Source organism: Myxine glutinosa, chromosome 14 (assembly GCF_964187855.1).
Source record: "Myxine glutinosa chromosome 14, kmMyxGlut1.1, whole genome shotgun sequence".
Classification (NCBI taxonomy): domain Eukaryota; kingdom Metazoa; phylum Chordata; class Myxini; order Myxiniformes; family Myxinidae; genus Myxine; species Myxine glutinosa.
This window is the reverse complement of record NC_136274.1, coordinates 76,256,834-76,279,006: the sequence shown is the minus strand read 5'-3', so window position 1 is coordinate 76,279,006 and position 22,173 is coordinate 76,256,834. Positions and strand designations below refer to the sequence as shown.

The window sequence follows — 22,173 nt, the reverse complement described above, 5'->3', positions numbered from 1 at the left end:
CCCCCCCCCCCCCCGACATTTGAGGGACACCCTCTCCCAAAATTATCTCTTTTGTTTTGCAAACATTCAGAGTAAGACAAAAGTCCCCACACCACTTATTCAATGTGTCAATCTCATCGCGGTAAAGACACAAAGGTTGATTGATCGGAAAGACAGCCAATAATGGCGATATTGTCTGTGCACTTAATAAAGTTACAAACTTCTTTAAGAGCCACACATCCATTGGTGCACAAACTGAACAGCAGAGGTGACAATACACAGCCTTGTGGAGCACCAGTATTCAAGATTGATAACTTTGATAAGCGACCATTCACCCTCACCTGCTAAGTAATGTTGATGCCAGATTGTATTGCACAACCAGGATGTGTGGTCCTCTTTTTAGCCAATATCCAACCTCCGCAGCCCTATGTTGCACCACCATTTTGCAGTTGGCGCCACAAGCATCTCAGATATTTTGTTCTCAGCAAAACCACGAGTGCAACACAATTGACCTTTTTAAAGTCCATGAAATAATATTTAAATTGAGAGATTCACTTAAACCTTTCCTGTCACTTGGGACGGGTACTCCTCCGAGTTTATTAAAAAACTTACCTGTGAGGATTATAGCTGTTAAATGCTGCGTCGTGCAAAATGAGTGTGTGGTATTTTTCTACATGGAGGATGGGCTCAGGGGTGGCAAAACATATTGTATTGTTGCACGAGTCTTGCATCTGCGCAGGATGGCCGATGGCATTTTCTGTTTGTATAAAAATGAACGAAAGTTTCTAAATTTACTTTTTGTTATCATAAACTTTAACTTTTGACTTGTGGATACATGAGTGACCTCAGAATGTTTAATATTTTTATGTTTTGGTTTCCTTTCAGTTCCTGAATGAAGTAACTTCAATTCCAGGCAGATGTAAGTGACTTTTCATCATCTGATACATAAAGCTCTTTCTAACCACTGACTCTCTCACTCACTGATAGATAATGTTTAATACCTTCGATTTGGGGTAGAAAGCTGAAATTTTGCAAATTGCTGCAACTCAAAGCCAATATCCCAGGAAAAATCGCAATACAGTCGGAAATTTTCCATGAATGAAAATATCAGGGAATAAAAGATGGTTGCTGGAGACTCAGTATGACCACGGCAAGTCTTGTGACCCCAGACAAAGGAATACTTCGCAGAATATTGCGGTGACAACAATTGATATTGTCACGGTTGTCTGGTTTGTTCCGGTTGCCCGGGACAAATCCAGCGAGTCATGTTAAAACAATCGTGACAGTCACCCGCTTCAAAGACTCCCTGCTGGATCTGCATCTGAAGACCGCATTACCAGGCAGATTGCAGTTCCCAAAGCGGGCGAGTGTGCTGCCAAGAGATGACCAAAAGACTGATCTAATAAGGCCAAGGAAACCTTGATCATGTGACGCGATCTTCTCCAATAGCGAATCAATCCTTGACGGGGATTACGAGAACCACCAGATGAAGCCACCAGGACAAAGAGAATTCACCAGAGACCAAGTCAGGTTGAATGACAAGAATGGCTCGGTGAGGGAACAGGATGAGCAAGTGCAAATAACAGTCGATAAGAAACAATAAATCTATCATAACGTGAACGGCACTCAGTAGAGAACATACCTCCGCCTAGTTGGCCATATCACTCAATGGTGAAGAATCACTTTTTAAAATTCCACTAGCTGGATCCAGATCTGGATCTTCACCAAATTTGAATTGAATCTTCCTTGTCACACACAACCTGTCCAAAAACTTTTTTCCAAATCCATCCATTACTTTTTGAGATAGCCTGTTATGTGTCGTTTTTGTGTCTATATCCTTATGGTGAAGAATCTCTTCAAAAATTAAATAATTCTCCTATCCGAATCCATATTCAGATCTTCACCAAAATCGAGTCGAATCGTCCTTGTCAGACCCGCAACTGGTCCACCAAGTTTCGTCCAAATCCGTCCACAGCTTTTTGAGATATCCTGCTATGTATCGTTTTTGGCCCCATCTCCCAATGGTGAAGAATCACTTAAAAAAAATTATAGTAGTCGGATCCGAATCCGGATCTTCATCAAAATCTAATCATTTCGTCGGTGTCACATACGCTACATCTCTGCCAAATTTCGTCCGTATCCATCGACAACGTTTTGAGATATTTTGTTCACAAACGGACAGGCAAGTTGTGAAAACTTAACCTCCATCCACCTTTGGTGGCGGAGGTAATAAGTGTGTGTGTCAGTGTGTGCCGGTGTGTCTCCTCCATAACTCCAAAACCATGAAAGCTGGTGGCTCGCAACTTTGCATGAAAAATGAAGGAAACTTAGGGGAGTTCATAAATGAAAACTGTGTATTTGTGTAAACTAGTACACCCGCTCACGACGGGAGCGGCAAGATGGGTCATGCCGCTTTGGGGTATAAAGATTACAGTTGATCTATGGTCGGGTCTCAAGAACATTGGGTGTGTGTTCATTTAACAAGTTTCTTGTGGAGAGATCGCCAAGTGGTTTAAGCATTCGAGGAAGCACTCCATTCAAAACCATTAAGTAACGGCTGGCTTGGCAATCACGAGCTAGCTGCTTGGTAAAAGAGCACAACCTGGGCTTCCTCCCTTTCAGTTTTGTGTTAAAAAGCAGGAGCGAGTTTCAAAAGTTTGCTCCAAAAAACGCCACGGTGGCGCCAGAAAGGGCCATGTTATTAATCCAACATTTATTTGTGGGGTACATACAGTACCGTAGATTTTCGCTCAGTTTGGAAGGTAAACCTTACTTCACGGATGTTGGGATTCCTTCAAATTTCTTTTTTTTAGTGATTATAATGGGCATTAGCGACTGTTTAAAAAGCTAATCATACGTGTTTGTGGTTTATAATATTTTTACTTCCTTCAGCAGCCATTGCTCCCACGGAAACACCATAACAACTATAAGCTATTTACACAAATTCTCAATGCAGGAAAAACGCTTTGGGGAAATGGGACATTATTATAACTAGCCGAAACCCGTGGAACATCCACGGAAGGGAGGATGTGGTGTATGGATAGAGTGTACCATTATGGATGACATAGGGGATAATAATATGACATAGAATGACATAGAATATAATACAATGAACGCAGTATCAGAGGTTGAAATTATTTTAAAACTTCTGGATAAACAATGTTTGGGGTAATAGTCAAGCCTCTGACGACTCCTTGCGTACTCGTATTATCAACCTTGATATACACATCTTTGAACGACCGTGCTCTTGAACATGCCACATATAACTGGCCGTGGGAGAAGACAGGAGCAGGGAAATAGATACCCAGTTTACGGAATGTTTAGAAATTATGGTAAACCCACCTGATGAGGTTAGCGTACACTGCGATCACCGACACCGGCACAAATGCATGCTCAGGATTGTCCAATCAGCGGACGGCTTGCTTCGCCTTCGCCCAGCAGACGCCAATACGATGGCGTCGTAAGATGGCGTCATATCGGCAGTTAATCGGATGCTTTTGGGCCCCAACGTCGGCTAATTCAGATTTTTCGAGTATGGCTGTACGTGATAAACAAAGAGCGCGGTTCGTAGATCATAAATCCATTAGTGCCGTGGGCATCGGGTCACTGGGTGCGGCGTAAAAGGGATAACAAAGTCGAGTCCTTACGCTATTATTATATAGACTTGCCGAAACCCGTGGAACATCCACGGAAGGGAGGATGTGGTGTATGGATAGAGTGTACCATTATGGATGGCATCGGGGATTTGCTTGTCCGAGTAAGAGTTAGGAAGAAAGATGAGAATGAAGAGTGCGTATATGAACAACGATCGCCGACACCGGCACAAATGCATGCTCTGGATAGTCCACTCAGTGGACTGCTTGCTTTGCCTTCACCCAGCAGACGCCAATACAATGGCGTCGTAAGATGGCGTCATATCGGCAGTTAATCGGATGCTTTTGGGCCCCAACGTCGGCTAATTCAGATTTTTCGAGTATGTCTGTACGTGATAAATAAAGAGCGCGGTTCGTAGATCGTAAATCCATTAGTGCCGTGGGCATCGGGTCACTGGGTGTGGCGTAAAAGGGATAACAAAGTCGAGTCCTTACGCTATTATTATATAGATACTCCCCGTCGATGTGCTTCTGTGGTAATCGCGAATATGAGTCACATACACGGTCACAGTGCCTGATGCCACTGTGACCGTGTTTTGATTAATAAATCTACGAGTCACAAAACACGAACCGAACTCACCTCAAGCAGTAAAAAGGTACAAATCGCTCCTAGAAACCACCTCATCTCTTCAGACCTCAACACACCTCTATAAGTATAAGTGACGGCAGCGCTCATGGGATCTTCTTCTTCCGTTAAGCTCCAATTTTTTCTCTTTAAGTTAAGTCCAATCAGTCCTCTCTGCTCGAAGTGCTCAGGCCATGCCTTCCCGCTCTCATACTTTTATTGCCGTTCGGTGTAGAAAGGGATTGACATATCGTTCGTCTGTTTCAGCTCGTTATCTTTAAGCTTCCTTATGTCTCACCACCTGCTACACCTCTCTGAGTTACGAGGATTTATGCAACGCACCCCGAGTATCGCAACGTCACTCCATTTAACTTTATTAAAATGACGATAAAGACGTTTCCTTATATATCCTAATTTAAAATGTTCAAGGGAATAAAAAGACCATTTGGTTCACACCACCCATGTTCACACCACTCGACTGTCCAATCAGCGGATGGCTTGCTTCGCCTTCGGCCAGCAGACGCCAATACGATGGCATCGTAAGATGGCGTCGTATCGGCAGTTAATCGGATGCTTTTGGGCCCCAACGTCGGCTAATTCAGATTTTTCGAGTATGTCTGTACGTGATAAACAAAGAGCGCGGTTCGTAGATCGTAAATCCATTAGTGCCGTGGGCATCGGGTCACTGGGTGCGGCGTAAAAGCGATAACAAAGTCGAGTCCTTACGCTATTATTATATAGATATTGTTGTCATAACATTAATAATATGTGATTATCATTCATTTTGTTATTGAAAGTGTCTTTGGAAAAACGCCACAATAAATCTTCTTCTTTGGAGAAACGCCACGATAATGCTAATTTAACATTGATATACACCTCAACATGCAAACCCATTGATGGAAATGGCGGGAAAACCCGCTCGGGGGAGAAACCCCCCTTGGGGATGGGGGGGGGGGCAAATGAATGCGCTACAACCTTCATTGTGTAATCCTTAGTCATCCTGTCAAGTTTGGTTGAGATTGGATAAGTAACGACGGAATGTATTGGGGTCAAAATTTAATCAGACAGACAGACACCAAATGGCGTGTTTTAGTTTGATGATGATGATGGAATCACCGCTTTTGAAGATAATTAATGGGGTACTCTCATCATAAAATACCAAAAACGGCTTACCCTTAGTTATCGCACGTTAACTTCGCAGGGGCCTGAATCTGCCATTTTGTGTTGGCCTGATCAAAAATGCCTTGCCTTGGAACAGGTCGCAACGGTTTCTGCATGAAGCTTCACACCTACGAATCGCTTTATACATCGCTGATCGCCAATCTTCATACCCTTCCTTGCTCCCCCTTCCTCTCCCTTCCTCTCCTCACTCTCCCCTCCTCACTTTCCCTTTTCTCACTTTTTCTCTCGCTCCCACCCTCCTCGTCCCACCACTCCCTCCCAGAGTGTATTGTGTTCTGAGAGATTTCTCTCCCCCTTCCTCGCTGTTCTCCCCCTCCCCCTTCGTTGCTCTCCCCACTTCCTTGCTGTCCCCCCTTCCTTGCTCCCCCACACCTTCCTCCCCCTCCAACCCTCCTCGCCCCATCCTCACTCTCCTACCCCTCCTCTATCCCTCCTCCCTATTAATATCCCCATTGTATTTGCTTGTCAATAATAAAACCCCTCACCTTTGAACCGATCACACCCACCTATGAGTCAAGGAAGAATGGGAACCATGATTATCGAAAACGCCTTCAGACTCAAACCACGAGGGAAAGACAAAGCAAAATCACAAGACAAGAAATATTCTTCCTCGATTTCTCACACACATGTTCTGGTGCTGTGGCCTGATCTGAATTGTGGAGGTGCTTTTCCCGTATAAATATAAACTCGGGGCTGATGGCCTACACAGACACGAAAAAGAACATTTATGACTGAAAACAGAGGGGGGAAACATCGAATAAAGGCTCAAATGTGAATATGCAGTAGTTTGCTCCACTCTCACATGATCATGGAGATACCATGGTTTGGTAACAAGTGGTACAAAGTCCTTGGTGGATGAGCTGAGATGGTTTGTTGAAATGATCCACACAGATGTTCTCTTTTACAGGTATGTGGAATGATGAGGTAATGAATGGTGTGTGCAGAACCGTCATCCTCCTGCTTTGTTTGGCTTTGATCCTGCGGATCCTCGGACCCATCATCAAGGTATGGATGTAATGAATAATGCTGTGCAAAAGTCTCAGAAAATTTGCATTTTTAGCCGCGTCACAAGACGCTGGTCATAGAGTGCCCTCTGCTATTGTTCTTGTTCTTCTTGTTCTACTTGCAGAGAAGACAAAACCTCAAAGCTCCACCCATTCTGGGAACCATAGCTCCATCCATTGTGGGAGAGGCTTCATATAAACAAATATCCACCATTTTATTAACTCGCATAGCTTTGAGGCCTGTTTTGTAGGCCCGTGGTGTCTTCCTCTCTCACACAGTTTTATTTCAAATCAAATTCGATATATCATTTCATTTTTCACAGTCGCTAGCATAGTTGTAGACTCGGTTGAAAAAAAACGGGAAGAAATTCCGATGAAAGTTGCCCTTTATAGAACGAAATGAATTCTCAAAGGCCTGTAACTTCAAGTCCATTGAGATTTTTTTTTTTTAAATCGCGGCATGGTCAGTCATACACCGCCCGAAATAACAGACGGGAAAATGCCGAGATATATTAAAAATTCGTCCATTTGATGACTATCGTCACGATGAAATATTTAATTTATACGTCGTCACAATAATGTGGAGAGAGGAGCATAGCTTCGTTCACGTGTCGCCACACACGGGAAATTGCCGAGATATATTTTTTTAAAATCGCGGCATGGTCAGTCATACACCGCCTGAAATAACAGATGGGAAAATGCCGAGATATATTAAAAATTCGTCGCCACACACGGGAAATTGCCGAGATATATTTTCACTTTGCACAAAAATAACATCAAGTAATCGAATCAATAGGAATGTCCTGTGCCTATAACATCGACGTTATAGGCACAGCTGCATCTAGGCATTGTGTAACATCGACGCGGCTTTTGTTTTAATTAAAACTTTTTGTACTTGTTTCTCTTCTGATGCAGAAGGAAACGGAAACTTTGTGTTCAATGCAAATAATCTTGATGAAAATAGTCTTATTGAAATATCTAGATTTAAACACAACTATCTGAAGTACCCAGCATTGCCTGGATAAATACAATAAAATATGTTTAAATATTTCCTGCATCACAAATTGGGGAATGTTGGCCTCATGGTTTCGTATGAATTACAAATTTTAGGCGTTGGAAAATGCTCTTGGACCACTTTCCCTTCTTTTTATTAATTGTATATTTTAAATACAGTTATCCCCCGCTTAACGAAGGCATTACATACCTTTATATCCCTTCGTCATGCTATCCTTCATTACGTAGGAGCTCGTTTTACATTATTTCTTGTCAGAAAATTCCACTGTTTCCTCACCGTAAATTTTCATTCTTCGAGCAAAGCCATGTGCTCCGTATGTGGATGGTTTTAGTGCAAGTGACATGAAATATTATTATTCACCTGATGATAGAGACAGGAACACAAGAATAAAGTTAATTTAGTTTTAACACCGACCAAAAGAGTGTGCCAACTTCTGGGCGAACCTGTCAGATTAATCGTCCCACACAGCTTCAATTATATTCACATCTGGGCCTTGAGGGGGCTGTGAGTATTGTTCTATATATTAAAGGACTTTGCTTCATCTTTCTTTTGGAAATAAGTTTTAATTATTCCAGCTGAGTGCCTGGGATCATTTCATTGCTGTGAGACGAGGTTTGGACCAACAAACATTGCACCACTGTGGAGAGAGAGCATGATGGATGAAACTTTGTTTGGACCAACAAACATTGCACCACTGTGGAGAGAGAGCATGATGGATGAAACTTTGTTTGTGCGTTGCACAGTCAATATCCACGATGCAGGGTCTCTACAAAACAAAGTCTTGTTCCGGTTTGGTTGTAATCAAAGTTGTAATAAACAGCACCAACATGTTGTGGGCACCCTGTACTGTTACACTTGCGGAATTCTAAACACGCCGATGAACCGCCAGGCTGGAAGGGGATGACAGGTCACCACATCCACCCGTAATTTCATGCTGGTCGTCGAAAATGTAAGATCCGCGTGCATTGATGTGCCCTGTTTAACTTTCTTCCTGAAAATGAAAGTAATCTTCCTTTTCCTTCAGGTATACATGATACCCACCATTGTGAAGAAGAAACGCCCACGATCAAGTCAGCAGCTGGTATGTATGATTTATACTTCCCATCACAATGTCCATGCAAATGAAGGAATATTTATTAAACGTTAATTTAGTGTTTTTAATGTGATTGTTTGTTGATGCGTTTTTAGCTCACGTGGAACGTAGTTCAGGGGGAGGTATTAGCATGGTGCGGTGTCAGTCAGTCAGGCTGTAGGTAAACACTCAGATATCAAAGTTTGTTCATGGCATCAAAAAAAATTGGGGTCTAAAGGGGTCACCGGTGTTGAAAGTGGGTCCATCTTTGGCCCCCCAAAATAGGTACTTGCTCTCTTCTTTGAAACTACAAACACAATTCTGATGAAGCTTGGCCACAACCTTCATCACCCATGATGGACGAACGTTTGTTCACAGCATTAAATAAATAGCACCGGAAAGCGGGCGTAACCCCTCAGCCCATGCATGGTGAAAGGAAGCCGTGGCGGCCATATTGAAAATTGCAGTACTCCCATTTTCGAAAGCAACCTTCCACTACTCACCCCCAACACACACTCCAAACATGGATTTAATCGGACAAGCCGTTCTGCTCGAAATTGACGGAAACCAAAAGTTTACGGACGCCGGACGCCCACCCGCCTGCCCGGACGACAATACCCCTTATCCCATTGGGCTGACGGGTGAAAAGGAGGGGATCTAAAGGGGGTTTGTGGGGGTATTGGAGGTTGACCCTCCTCTCCCCCAAAAATAGGTATTTTCTCTTTTCTCTGAAACTAAAAACACACGTTTGACTAAACTTGACCACAGCCTTGATGTACCAATGTTTGTTCACAGCATCAAAAAAACATCAGGGGTTTGTCCTCCAAAGGTGTTTACTTTCTTCTCCGTGACATATTTTGTGGGTCGTCCACGCTTACCAGTGGTTACCTGGTTCTACCAGGTGAGCCCAGGGACATTACCGCTCTATTTTCTTCTGCCTGGCAGTTCGTCGGGGAGGTTAGAATTCCGCAAATGTAACAGTACAGGGTGTCCACAAAGTCTTGTTTCAGTTTGGTTGTAACAAGTTTTTAAAACCACAACAATACTTTGTGGACACCCTGTACTGTTAGTCGTGGAATTCTATCCACCCTGAGGAATCGCAAAGATGGAAGGGGACAAAAGATCACCACATCCACCCTTAATTTGGTGCTGCTTGTTCGCAGTTTAAGATCCATGTGCATTCATGTGTCCTGTTCAAGTTTGTTCCTGCAAATGAAAGTAATCTTCTTTTTCCTTCAGATTAGCAACATTCAGATGTCGAAAAACACACCATCAGGACAGCAGGCAGTACGTATGAATTATGCTTCCCACAACAATGTCCATGTAAATGATGGAATATTTATTAAACGTTAATTTAGTGTTTTTGACATAATTGGTTCTTTGATGCATTTTTAGCTCACCTGGAACGAACTTCAGGGGAGGTATCAGCATCGCATGGTGTCCGTCAGTCAGGCTGTATATGAATTCTTGGATCTCCTTTTTTTTGGGGTTTTTTTGTACACAAGATCGAGGCTCGTGTGAGACGTAACATTAATGATAAAAAAACAAACAGACACATAAGACGAAATTAAAGGAGCGGCAGAAAGATGGGGAGAGGGGGGGAAGCACACAAGTTTAACATTTGAGAGCAGGGACATCGGGAGATTTGTTGGAGGGAGAGGGCTTGGGGGGAGGAGGCGTGGGGAGGGGGGTGGGGTTGGGAGAAGTTAAAAACACATGGACACAGCGAGGACTTCCAGGAAAGAAGTCGGTATTTCAGAAAAGTGGATCTGGGGTGAACTAACAGGGGTAGAAAAGATCAAGGTTTTGGATGGGGGAAGATAAGAGATGGTGGTGAACAGCTGCTTTGAAGACCTGGAGGGATGAGTGGGATTGAAGAGAGTGAGGGAGTTTGGTCCAGAGGCGGGAGAGAAGAGGAATGAAAGAGTGAAGGTGAGCAGAGAGTCTTGTGCGACCTGCAGGAGTATTTGGAGGACAGAGCACAGACAGGGCTGGGGGTGGGAGGGGGAGGGGGGGGCTAGGCCGGAGAGGAGTCGGAAGAAAACAGAAATACCACCAACCTGCCAGCGGTTGTTGGAAGAAGACACCTCTCGCTGGGTTCAAAAGCCGCCATTTTGTTTCGGCCTACTGAAAATTGCCTTGCCTTGGAAACACGATCGATTATATCATTACATAAGTGAAGCATATCATCAACATCTGGATTCGGATATGATGATTGGATGCTGTAGACTAAATAATGTCCAAATCTGGAGTGAAATGTGACAGAATTTACCACATCTAGCGATTGGTGAACGCTATTCAGGCTGCTTTTAAAAGCCATGGCGTTACAGTAGACAGACCTCCCTTTTTGTTTTTATTCACAAGGCCGGGGAAGTTTTGTTGTGTTTATAACAGCCATTAAAAAAATATATTTGTTTGCTCCCAGTCGTTGGCACATTATTTGATGCGTTAAATCGATCTGTTTTTAAAATTCCAAAACCATTTCACCAAGAAGCAATCGCTTGCCAAGCCAGCCGTTCCTTATCACCAATTTCGCTGGAGTGTTTAAGTCGCTTGGTGAAGGCTCCACAAATGAAGTGAGAAATGCCTGTGTACTTCATTAATTAGTGACAAGGCCGGGGAAGTTTGGTTGTGTTATAACACCCTCTTTGTAAACAAGAATGTATCAATTGAATGCAGGTTTATTAGCAACAACGATGAACAATCAATCTGCAAGACAAAGAAAGCGATGGTAGATATTAGAATAAGATAATAGATACAGAATATGCAAATAACAATGCGCAGTATTACACAAGATGAGAACGCAATAGAGAACAGCACCATACAAGAGTTGTCTATCTCCCTTTCCCAAAAACGTTCAATTGTGACACAGAATAGAACGAAACTGGAGACCGAGAAAAAGGATCACATGAGTTTATAATTGATATTCCTCTGAATTGAATCGGGCTGGTGGTTTGATAATTCGCTTCGGGCGGCCCGTCACCACCCGATCAATCGTCGGAGTCCTCTGAGGGCAGTTCGTAATTTCCTGGTCCATTGTGGGAGTCTCCGGTGGGTGGTTCACTATCGCCCTGTCCGACGCCGGAGTCCCCTCCAGCTGGTCCATCATCACCCGAACCGTCAAGGGGGCAGAAATAGGCAGTGACCGTGGAGGTGTGGCGGTGGTCTGCACATGTGGTTGGTTAGCGACTCTCGCGGGTGGTGTCATCGCGGTGGTGGAGCGGAGTGTCTGTGATGGTAAGCCCGGCGCAATGACATGTTGGGGTTCACCCTTCTGGGCAGTGGTAACAGGATTGAGACAGACTCTTGGAGCGGCGATGGGTTGGGTACCAGACATTAAGTATTTCGGTACGATTGGCATAACACTTGGCATAACGGTTGGCAGCATGCCACTTTTGCCAGTCGTAGTGGGAGTTGTCATGCTGAAAGGCGTAAAACGTCGCAGGAACTTACGATTCCGGAGAGTGATTCTTCCGGAGCCATCCACCTTGACAACGTATTGATCGAATTGTTTTACCTCAATCACGGTTCCGGTCCGGTCCCATTTTCGTGGTTCCAGGCCGGTCTGGTTCTGGATCCGGACATGGTCCCCGACGGCCAGTGGAGGTAGTTTTGTCGTGTGTTCAGAGAGTCTTTCGATCTCCCTGGCGTGCCGAATGCGCAAAGCTTCCTCACGATTGTTGCGTGTTTCCCGCCAGGTGTCCGATGGCAAGTATCTGCCTGGGATGATGGGTATGAAGTCCTTGACTGGCCTCTTGAAGATGATCATGGCTGGAGACAACCTAGTGTCCTGATCCGGTGCATTCCGGTACTGGAGTATTGCACGTTGGAACCGATCAGTGTCTAGTTCACCATTGGAACCAGTGTTATCGGTGATCATTCTTTTCGATGTTTTGACTGCGATCTCGGCACGACAGTTGCTGTGTGGGAAGGCAGTGGATGACAACCGATGGTTAACGCCCCACCGACGCAAGAAGTCTTGGGTGTCATGTGCCGTGAATTCTGGCCCACAGTCAGATGCCAATTCGTCGGGGATACCATAAGTGGCGAAGTTCGACCGCAGACATTTCACTAGGCCTTGTGCCCCGCCAGTTGTTAGCTGAATGATTGGCCAATTAGAGTAACGATCAACGGTGACCAAATAACTCCGACCCTTGTGATGAAAGTAATCTGAACAAACGTACTGGAAAGGGTAGGCAGGTTCAGCTGAGGCTGTAGGTGGAGCGCTTGGTTGCGATGGGGCCATCCGATTGCAGTGTGAGCAGCGATTGCGCATCTCATGAATCTGGGGAGTGATTCCAGGCCAAAAGATCGAGCTGCTGGCCCGGGTGGTCAAAGCCATGACTCCTTGGTGAGCAGCATGAAGATTCTCAAGGACAAGCTTCCGTAGCTTCGGTGGGATGATAATCCTCCCCTTGTAGACCACTATGCCATCAATAGTGTAGAGGTGTTCACGGAAGGGAAAGTATTCCAAAATGGACACAGGGAAATCGTCCCGACTGGCAGGTAGACCCTGCTCAATAGAATTGAGTAACTGCAGCATCTGAGTGTCACTTGCTGTTTCGTCCCGAACATCGTCCCAAGTGACGGACCGCACAGAATCGAGCGTCTTGATGGCTGCCATAGAAATAGCCATTTCCATGCCAGTGTCGTCATCTGTGGTCCACAGCCCAGTCAAGGTGTGCTGTCTTAGTGTAGTCGATGTGGCCACATCCATAATGGAGGAAATGTCATCCACCAGTGGCAGTCGTTCCGATGGTCTGGCACCCGACGGATGTCGTGAAATCGCATCTGGTACGCAGTGTCGTTTTCCCGGGATGTGGATAATTCGGAAACGATATGCTAGGGTCCTTTCTTTCAAGTTGGCAAGCCGCGTGTTATGGATGTCCTCTAATCGTCTGTCGCCAAGAAGTTTGATTAAGGGCTTGTGATCGACGGCAATAATCAGGTTCTTGCATCCCAACACAAAATACTTTACTTTTTCCAGGCTGTCCGCCACTGCTAGAGCTTCACCCTCTATCGGAGCATAGCGCGACTCCGCTGCATGGGTGAAGCGGCCTCCAGCAAGGGTGATTTTCCAGCCATCGGGGCAGCACTGTGGGGTTTCACCAGGGCATCTGCAGTGTTTTTGGAGGAGCCAGAAGCCAATCCCATCCTTCGACCAGTCAGTTGCGAGACATGTTGTCCGTTCCTTGTCAAAGATCCGGACCCCATTTGCGACTTCAGATATGATGAGTCGTTTTGATTCTTCGAATAGGGATTGTAGTGTTGCATCCCAGTAGAAGGGGGTGCATGGTTTTAGGAGGTCCCGAAAAGGTCGCATCCTCTCGGTCATGCTGAAGCAGTATGTTACCTGATTGACTAGCCCAAACCAGGAGCGAATGTCAGTAATTGTTTTTGGTGTGGGGAAGTCCTGTATCGCTTGGAGATACCTTTGGCATGGTCGTACACTGTCCATGGTGATCTCGAATCGAGCGAATTCGACCGTGTCCTGACCAAAATGGAATTTCGTCGGATTTTGCGTAATCCCATTACGGCCGCACAGGTCGAGCCAGTTGCATGTCTGAAAAAAGCTCTCTTCCAATGTGTCGCTCCACATGATGGTATCATCAATACATTTGGACTTGTTTTTGAAGTCCGATACAATTTCGTCAAATCGTCTGGAGTATCCATCACCTGAAGCGATGTAACCTTGGGGAGTGGTGCAGTAACGGTATCGGCCCCATGGTGTGATGAACGTTGTCAGATGGCGGTCACATTCTCTGATTGGAACGCTGTGATAGCCATTCCAGGCGTCTGTTACCGTCTTTTTGGTGTTATGTGGCACCGCCATTGCTTGATGGAAGGGTGACTGGGTGTGGTGGGTCTCACGTGTGCAGTGCGCATTCAGTGGTTGCAGATCAACTGTCCTCCGTGGGGTCCCATCCTTCTTTGGACAGACGACCATTCTGCTGCACCATGTCACTGGTTCACCAATTGGCACCGGTTCCAGAACCCCTAACCTGATGTCGCGATCGATACCAGCCTTGACTTCTGCCTGCCAGTGTAAGGGGACAGGCACTGGGGTGTGCACCGCTTTTGGTGTTGCCTCGGGGTCAACCATCAGTGTGAGAGGCGGACCTTCCATGTGGGGTAGTGGCTGGTGTTCGCAGACATTGAATGTGCTGCTTTTGTAGTACTCCAGTAGCCATTTCTCCAGCCTCTCTCGGTTCTCGTCAGTGGCCGGAAATGGGATAGATGTAGGCAGTGTAGGGGGAAGCGATCTTTCCGGGCAGTTACAATTTGCATCGATAACTGCTGCCACTGCAGCACCAACTGTGTTGGATTCGCCAATGGTTGGGAAGCTACTAGACACGAGGCCTAGATCGACGCATGCTTCACGACTGAGATACATGTTCCGTGTGTCAGGTGAGATGTAGCAGATTTGTCGGGTTTCAATAATGTCGCCATTGGCTGTGCGACCAGACAGGTGTAGGAGCATGGCGCCGATAATCCAGACCCTTCCACTGTTAACAGCATTCATCTTCAGGTTGACAGGTAACAGGTCTTCATTACGCAGCCCGAGTTTGTGGAAAATATTAAGTCCTGTGAGGCAGCTTTGACAGCCAGTGTCGGCCATGGCCTGGAGCCTGGCCGATTTTGGTCGGGATGACAGTGGCTGGCCAAAATGGTCATAAGCTTCCTTATCGATCCGTGCTATGAGTTCTATGTACGGCTGTGGTTGAGACTTGTTCTTGGTCCAGCCAGAGAGGTGGTCAAATATATGGTGGTCGAGGTGTAGTGGAGTTGACAAGGTGGCCATGGCCCTTTTAATTTGCGGCTTCCAAATGGCCGTTTCTCGTTCCGTGACAGAGCAGAGGAGATCGTGGACCTGGCTGCTTTCTTCCACAACATAAGCATCCATTGATTTGTCCGTAGGTTTGTTGTCCGCCTTTTTCGTGCCTCCCCGGCAGACATGTGCAAAATGGCCGCGAGTGGCGCATTTACTGCATGTTTTCCCGTAGGCATTGCAGAATTGACGCCTTTGGTCGATGTTCGGCTGTTTGCCATGACCAGTTTTGCCGCAATAACTACAAATGGCCGCCTGCTTGTCGGTAGTGATCAGGGCTCTTTTGTTCTTCCAGTTTTTGTATTGGCTTGCGCCATGAGCGCCTTCACTATCGAGCAAGGCATTCTGGGAACGTTTCCCTGCTTCCTTGGCCTCGACGAAAATGAGAACTTCCTCCAAGCTCATGTTCTGATTTTGATCGCCGAGAATGTCCTGTTGTATATCTTGATCGGCGAGTCCCCGACATAGGTCATCACGAACCATGTCCTTGGTGTAGTTGACATCAGTAGGGGGATTGCATGAGCATACAACAGAAAACTTGCAGATCTCAGCTTGACCAGCCAGACGGGCTGCGTAGGTACGAATTGGTTCTTCTCGGTCCTGTCGCATGTTGTGGAGGTTTACGCGGGACACCATGGTATTCTCCTCTCGGACAGCAAGGGACCGAATGGGTTGTAGTATAGCTGCCTCGTCCTTGATTTCAATGCGTGGGTTGCTGCGGTGGAGGTCACGTCGTAGGTTATCATCACAACATTCAAGGAGTTGAACGCGAACATCATTGCCGATTATCTGGGTCGCTGCCTTGTAACCATCCCATCTTCTGGTGAAATATTGCCAATCTTCGCTGGTACCGCCGGTTTGGATACGAGGACGGCTGACTTTGTCCGGTTTGGCTGGTGCAATGGACGTGTGAGTCATGGCGTGTATGGAGAGCTGGATAGCAGCAACGGCATTGTCAGTGCTGTCAGTAACGTAGACACAGCTCGGGAAGGGGCAGACTGCAGCAGGCATCTTCAGATGAGTTGATTGTTCATAAACAAGAATGTATCAATTGAATGCAGGTTTATTAGCAACAACGATGAACAATCAATCTGCAAGACAAAGAAAGCGATGGTAGATATCAGAATAAGATAATAGATACAGAATATGCAAATAACAATGCGCAGTATTACACAAGATGAGAACGCAATAGAGAACAGCACCATACAAGAGTTGTCTACTTTGAATATGATTAACGAGGTGAACCACCACTTAGTAACCACTATTCAGGCTGCTTTTGCAAGCCATGGCGTTATAGTAGACAGAGCTGCCTTTTTGTTTTCACGTACCCATTTTTCCATTGATGAACATTTTTTGTACGATATAGTAACTCCCCTCCCCCTGCTTCCTCGCTCCATCCTCCCTCCTCTCTTCCTCTTTCCCCTTCCACCCTCCCTTCTTCGCACCTCCTCCCACTCCACTCCCTTCCCCCCTCCCCTCCTCCTCTGTCCCTCCTCCTGCTCCAGCCTCTCTTGCCCCCTCTCCCTCCCTTCCTCCTCTTCCCCAACCCGCTCGCTTTATATTCCCGTCACGAAGCGACTCATTGTGAATAGTTTACGTTTTGTATCCCGGAGTACACCAGAAAATCACAATACAGAATCACGTTCAATCAAAATCATCCACCCAAAACTTTTTGAGATATCCTGCGATGTTTCGTTTTTGGCCGAATCTGCCAATGGTGAAGAATTGCTTGAAAAATTGTACTAGCCGGATGCGGATCCGGATCTTCACCAAAATCTAATTATTTAGTATTTGTCACATACTCTCCCTCTCTGCAAAATTTCGTCCGAATCTGTCCATAACCTTTTGAGATATTTTGTTCACAAACGGACATACAGATATGGGTGAAAACATAACCTCCATTCACCTTTGGTGGCGCAGGTAATGACCCTTCCTGCCGCTCCCATCGTGAACGCGTGCACCAGTCAACACAAAATGAGACTTTTCCACCTTTATTGACACATCGGAACCCAGCACTTCCAAGTGAAAAACAAATTCTTAAAATTTCAGAAAATTAATTAGAAATACAAAACTAGAATATCTTGTTTATACATGTACATACATGTTACATTATTACGTTCTGATAACTTTCAGATTTTTCAAGAAATGTATTTGTTTTCTCTGCAGGAAATACCAGGCAACATGATCGGCTTCAGTGTTACCTGCAGATCTGTTCTCACCGAAATGATTTGCGTCCTGCGTGGAAGCCGACTCACTGGAAAGGTAGAAGGTCCAAACTGTTTCCAGCTATTTGATTTTCTTCATGAAGCATATTTCACGACACTGTGGCTGTTGATCATGTGCTTTCCAGGAAAAAGGTATTTCCTGGTGGTGTTCATATTTCTATCTCACATGGAAGTTCTTATGTTTTACAGGAGATAATGAGGGACACTTGGGTGAAACAGTTCACGTGTACTCCTTCGAAACTTACACGTTTGAAAGGTACTACAGCCTTCTTTTACAACGACCATAATTTAAAAAAAAATACTTGGGCTGTGGCTTGTCATGGAAACACACACACACACACACACACACACACACACACACACACACACACACACACACACACACGGACACATTGACGAGACAAAGAAAACAGCCAGTGAGCTTGGGGGAACTTCCGTCACTTCCAGGGATACTCTGGGTACCAGCGACATCATAACAATGGCTCCGCATTTCTCACCGTTCTCAACGGGGCATTTCCTCAAGAGGAATTTCCCCCTCCCCAGGATGCCCACCAATGGGAATTGTCCGTGCTCCATCCTTTTCAAGCAAGGAAGCAGCACGTACCATTTTTTAAGTCTTTGGTATGACTTGAACCTGTCCAAACCACATGGGTGTTTTTTAGGAGACACCATCTACTTGCTGGATGGTCGTTGGCTCTCTACTGGAGCTCATCTGCCCTTTGCCAGGTGTTGTTTTTGGACCTGGCAGGGTGTCACACCTACCCTCCCCACGAGCAAAGCCAGTGAGGTGTGTCAGTTTAGTCGCCGACAACCCTCCCCATGCGGCAGGTCGCACTGGGTTACATTTTAAGTCAGCATACAGACATCATGATTTGTTCCCTTGGATCTATCTTGGAAATCATTGTCTTCCATTTCACAGAGATTGCAATTTTCACAAGTTTTATACAAGGGACATTCCGACGATTCCACAAATGAGGTGCTCACAATGGTCTAATAAATGTCAACATCATTTTCCATAAATAAGGATATAAAGTTTGAAAGACAAAGTTTTATTTTCTTCACAATTATATATATCTTTGTTACAACAACAACAATAGGCATTCTAAGGCCATTTTCTCTGCTCGGGCGGCGGTTAGCCTTGCGATCCCCATGACAATCTCTCCATTTTGCCCTATTTTCTGCATCTCCCCTTCTTAACCCCTTTGCCCGCATATCTTCTTCGACCATCTTTAGCCAAGTCTTTCTCGGTCTTCCCCGTCCTCTACTTCCTTCCACATTCATTCCTTCTCAATCAGTCACTTGCATCCTTCCTCAACACACGTCCAAACCATCTCAACCTGTTCCTCTTCACAGCATCAATCACAGGCTCTATTCCCATCATCTTTCACAATTCATCATTTGTCTTCCTCTCTCTCAACGATACTCCGCACATCCACCGAACCATTCGCATTTCCAGTCTTCGTTGCTGCTCTACGTTCATTACCCATGTCTCGCTCCCATAATAACACTTCTCACACATGCAGCATACACCTTTCCCTTCAGCTTCAACGACACTCCCCTCCTCGTCAGCACGCCACTCAGTTCCCAAAACTTCTTCCATACACATCTCACTCCAGCAACCGTTGCCGAGTCTGATCCACCTTCTCCATTCAGCATGTCTTCGAGGTAGCAAAATGTTTTCACACCTTCCAGCTTCATGCCGTCTCCAAGATCCAACTCAACATTTCCTCCATCTGCAGCTCCCTCTGTGCACACCTTACACTTGAATGTAGCTGCCACACTGGTTAATGACCCTCTCAGACCACTACATTTTTGATGAACCCGCTCAGCGCACATTGTACATTGAATGGAGTTCACTCCGACACCCTTCCTGCACACAGCACACGGCCACTTCCCAGTTCTTTCCACCTCACCACATGCTTTACCACTTGCCATCACCTTCGTTTTTCCGATATTCACCTTCAGACCTTTTGTCTCCATACGCGGTTAAACACCACCACCACTTCCACTTGTTCATCTTCTCCTTCAGTCCTTCAGTATCTTTGTTAATTGAAAAATAAATGAATGTTGCTTTTTTATTGGACTATTTTGAGTATCTCATTCATTGTACTTTTTTGCACCTCACATATAAACAGAAACCTTCCATTACAGATTGTCCAAAGGAAATACTGAAATCAAACCTCTTGAATGAGACTTTGATACTTTAAAACATTCCATTGATGTAATTTAATATCATCATCATTTAAATTCATAACTTTATTACCCTGCACCTTGTCCGCCACGATGTCACCTCCAGACAACCTCAAGTATTTGTGGTTTTGTTCATTCACATAATCGCCTTCTTTTTGTGCGTTGGTTCGACCACGAGAAGTTTAGTCTTCATCCGTGACGTCATCAACTTCAATGTACAAGATGGCCTGAGTCACTTTTCCCTTCCCCAGGAAAGCATTCCTTCTTAAACTCTTTTAATATGCAGTTTATATTGTGCAGGACTTACAATATCTTGTGTAGCATTTCTGGAGTCACTAAGAACGAATGCTTTGCTGTCGAGGGGTAAAGTAACTTTCAGGCGAGCCTGAAGATTCCTGTTCGACCCACTCCGGCTATGTTTCTGTGAAGTGCATTTTCACCTGGCACGAGGACAGCGACCGAGGGTCGGAACACATCTCGAAAAAAAAGTGTTGCAGTCCTATTGCAGGTTTCCTTTTAATATTTACTTGTTTTCATAACATTCATACTTTTCAATAGTTTAGGGGTGAAGTCTTAATGGTCCTGCTGTCATTCTCTTCACTCTTCACCGTCAGCAACTTCATTATTCTTTTCTTCATATCAACATGATTCAGAGATACGAGAATGCAAACTTTGGCTAAAATTATGAATTTAATTAACACCTTATTTGTAACTTACAAAACAAATGATATGCTTTCCACAGTGCACATCATCGAACATGTTCATACCCCGTGCCTTGCGGACCCCGTGCTGAACCTCATCATTCATCGGGTGCTCCTTGCAACACCTCAGCAGCCTTGGGGACCTCGTGCTGAACCTCATCATCATCGGGTGCTCCTTGCGACACCTCAGCCTCCTTGTGGGCCCCGTGCTGAACACCAGCATCATCGGGTGCTCCTTGCGACACCTCAGCGGCCCCGTCCTGAACACCACCATCATCAGGTGCTTCGTGCGCCACCTCAGCAGCCGTGGGGACCTCGTGCTGAACCTCATCATCATCGGGTGCTCCTTGCGACACCTCAGCGGCCCCGTCCTGAACACCACCATCATCAGGTGCTTCGTGCGCCACCTCAGCAGCTGTGGGGACCTCGTGCTGAACCTCATCGTCATTGGGTGCTCCTTGCAACACCTCAGCAGCTTTGGGGACCTTGTGCTGAACCTCATCATCCGGTGCTCCTTGCGACACCTCAGCCTCCTTTTGGGGCCCGTGCTGAACACCAGCATCATCGGGTGCTCCTTGCGACACCTCAGCGGCCTCGTCCTGAACACCACCATCATCAGGTGCTTCGTGCGCCACCTCAGCGGTTTTGGGGACCTTATGGTGAACACCACCACCATCAGGTGCTTCGTGCACCACCTCAGCGGCCTTGGGGACCTCGTGGTGAACACCAGCATCATCGGGTGCTCCTTGCGACACCTCAGCGACCTTGCGGGGCCAAAGTGACACCTCAGCAGCCTTGGGGGCCCCGTGTGACACCTGATCATCGGGTGCTTCTTGCGACCCCTCAGCGGCCTTGCGAGGCCCAAGTGACACCTCAGCAGCCTTGGGGGCCCCGTATGAACATGTCACACACCTTTCTTCCTTGAACTGCCTTTCTTCCTTGAACTGCCTTTCTGCCTTTCTTCCTTGAACTGCCTTTCTGCCTTTCTTCCTTGAACATCTGACAAATGTAACATATCAAATAATAAAATCAAATAACAAATCAAATAATAGTTTTTCCCTCTTATCACAGACTTTGTTCCTTCTGCATCCCAGTTTAGCTTGTTGGTCTCTTTGTTTTCTTCTCTCTTTTCTCCAACATTTCTCCCTCTGCTCTCTCAGTCCTGTCAACCCTCGACTCTGATTCTGCAACTGGACCTGACGGAATCAGCCCACGGGTCCTAAAATCCTGCTCTGCCGCTTTATCTCACCCTTTCTATGTTCTCTTCCCCCTCTCTTTTGCTCAAGGTCATCTGCCATCAGCTTGGAAATCAGCCAACATCACCACTTTACACAAAAAATGTGCAAAACCAGATCCTTGCAACGACAGACCAATCAGCCTTCTCCCAATTATCAGCAAAGTCATGGATTCCATCATTGCTTTGGATATCAAATCTTTCCTCTTCTCCAATGGCTTGATCTCTGACCATCAATTTGGTTTCAGACCAGGTCATTCTACTCTGGACATGCTGCTTCTGCTGTCTCAACAATTGATGAAGGTCCTCAATCCCAAACGGGAAATTAGAGCTGTCTCCCTTGACATATCACGTGCCTTCAATACGGTCTGGCACCCCGCTCTGGTCACCAAAATCTCCTCCTGTGGTATATATGGAAATCTCCACACATGGCTTGCGGACCTCCTTTCTTGTCGAAGTCAACGTGTGGCCCTGAATGGGTTTCTCTCATCTCCTCCTCCTGTTCAGGCTGGAGTTCCCCAAGG

The 22,173-nt window shown here is 45.8% G+C and overlaps 1 protein-coding gene across 1 annotated transcript; it reads left to right on the top strand.

The window, feature by feature from the left end:
• The first annotated feature begins 864 nt into the window (after positions 1-864).
• Positions 865-21,433, top strand: LOC144888896 (uncharacterized). Its single transcript, XM_078768560.1, has 8 exons — positions 865-898; positions 6,287-6,384; positions 8,423-8,479; positions 9,266-9,371; positions 9,710-9,757; positions 17,466-17,561; positions 17,714-17,780; positions 20,457-21,433. Exons 5-8 carry the CDS (start codon positions 9,725-9,727, stop codon positions 21,338-21,340), a joined length of 1,080 nt encoding a protein of 359 aa, XP_078624686.1. The 5' UTR covers positions 865-898; positions 6,287-6,384; positions 8,423-8,479; positions 9,266-9,371; positions 9,710-9,724; the 3' UTR covers positions 21,341-21,433.
• The last annotated feature ends 740 nt before the right edge of the window (positions 21,434-22,173 follow it).

Excerpts from the sequence above, each read along its gene's own strand:
- LOC144888896 (XM_078768560.1), top strand. The coding sequence starts at position 9,725 with ATGTCGAAAAACACACCATCAGGACAGCAGGCA. Across the intron at positions 9,758-17,465 it reads CACCATCAGGACAGCAGGCA|GAAATACCAGGCAACATGAT; the intron begins GTACGTATGAAT and ends TTTTCTCTGCAG. Across the intron at positions 17,781-20,456 it reads GAAACTTACACGTTTGAAAG|TGCACATCATCGAACATGTT; the intron begins GTACTACAGCCT and ends TGCTTTCCACAG.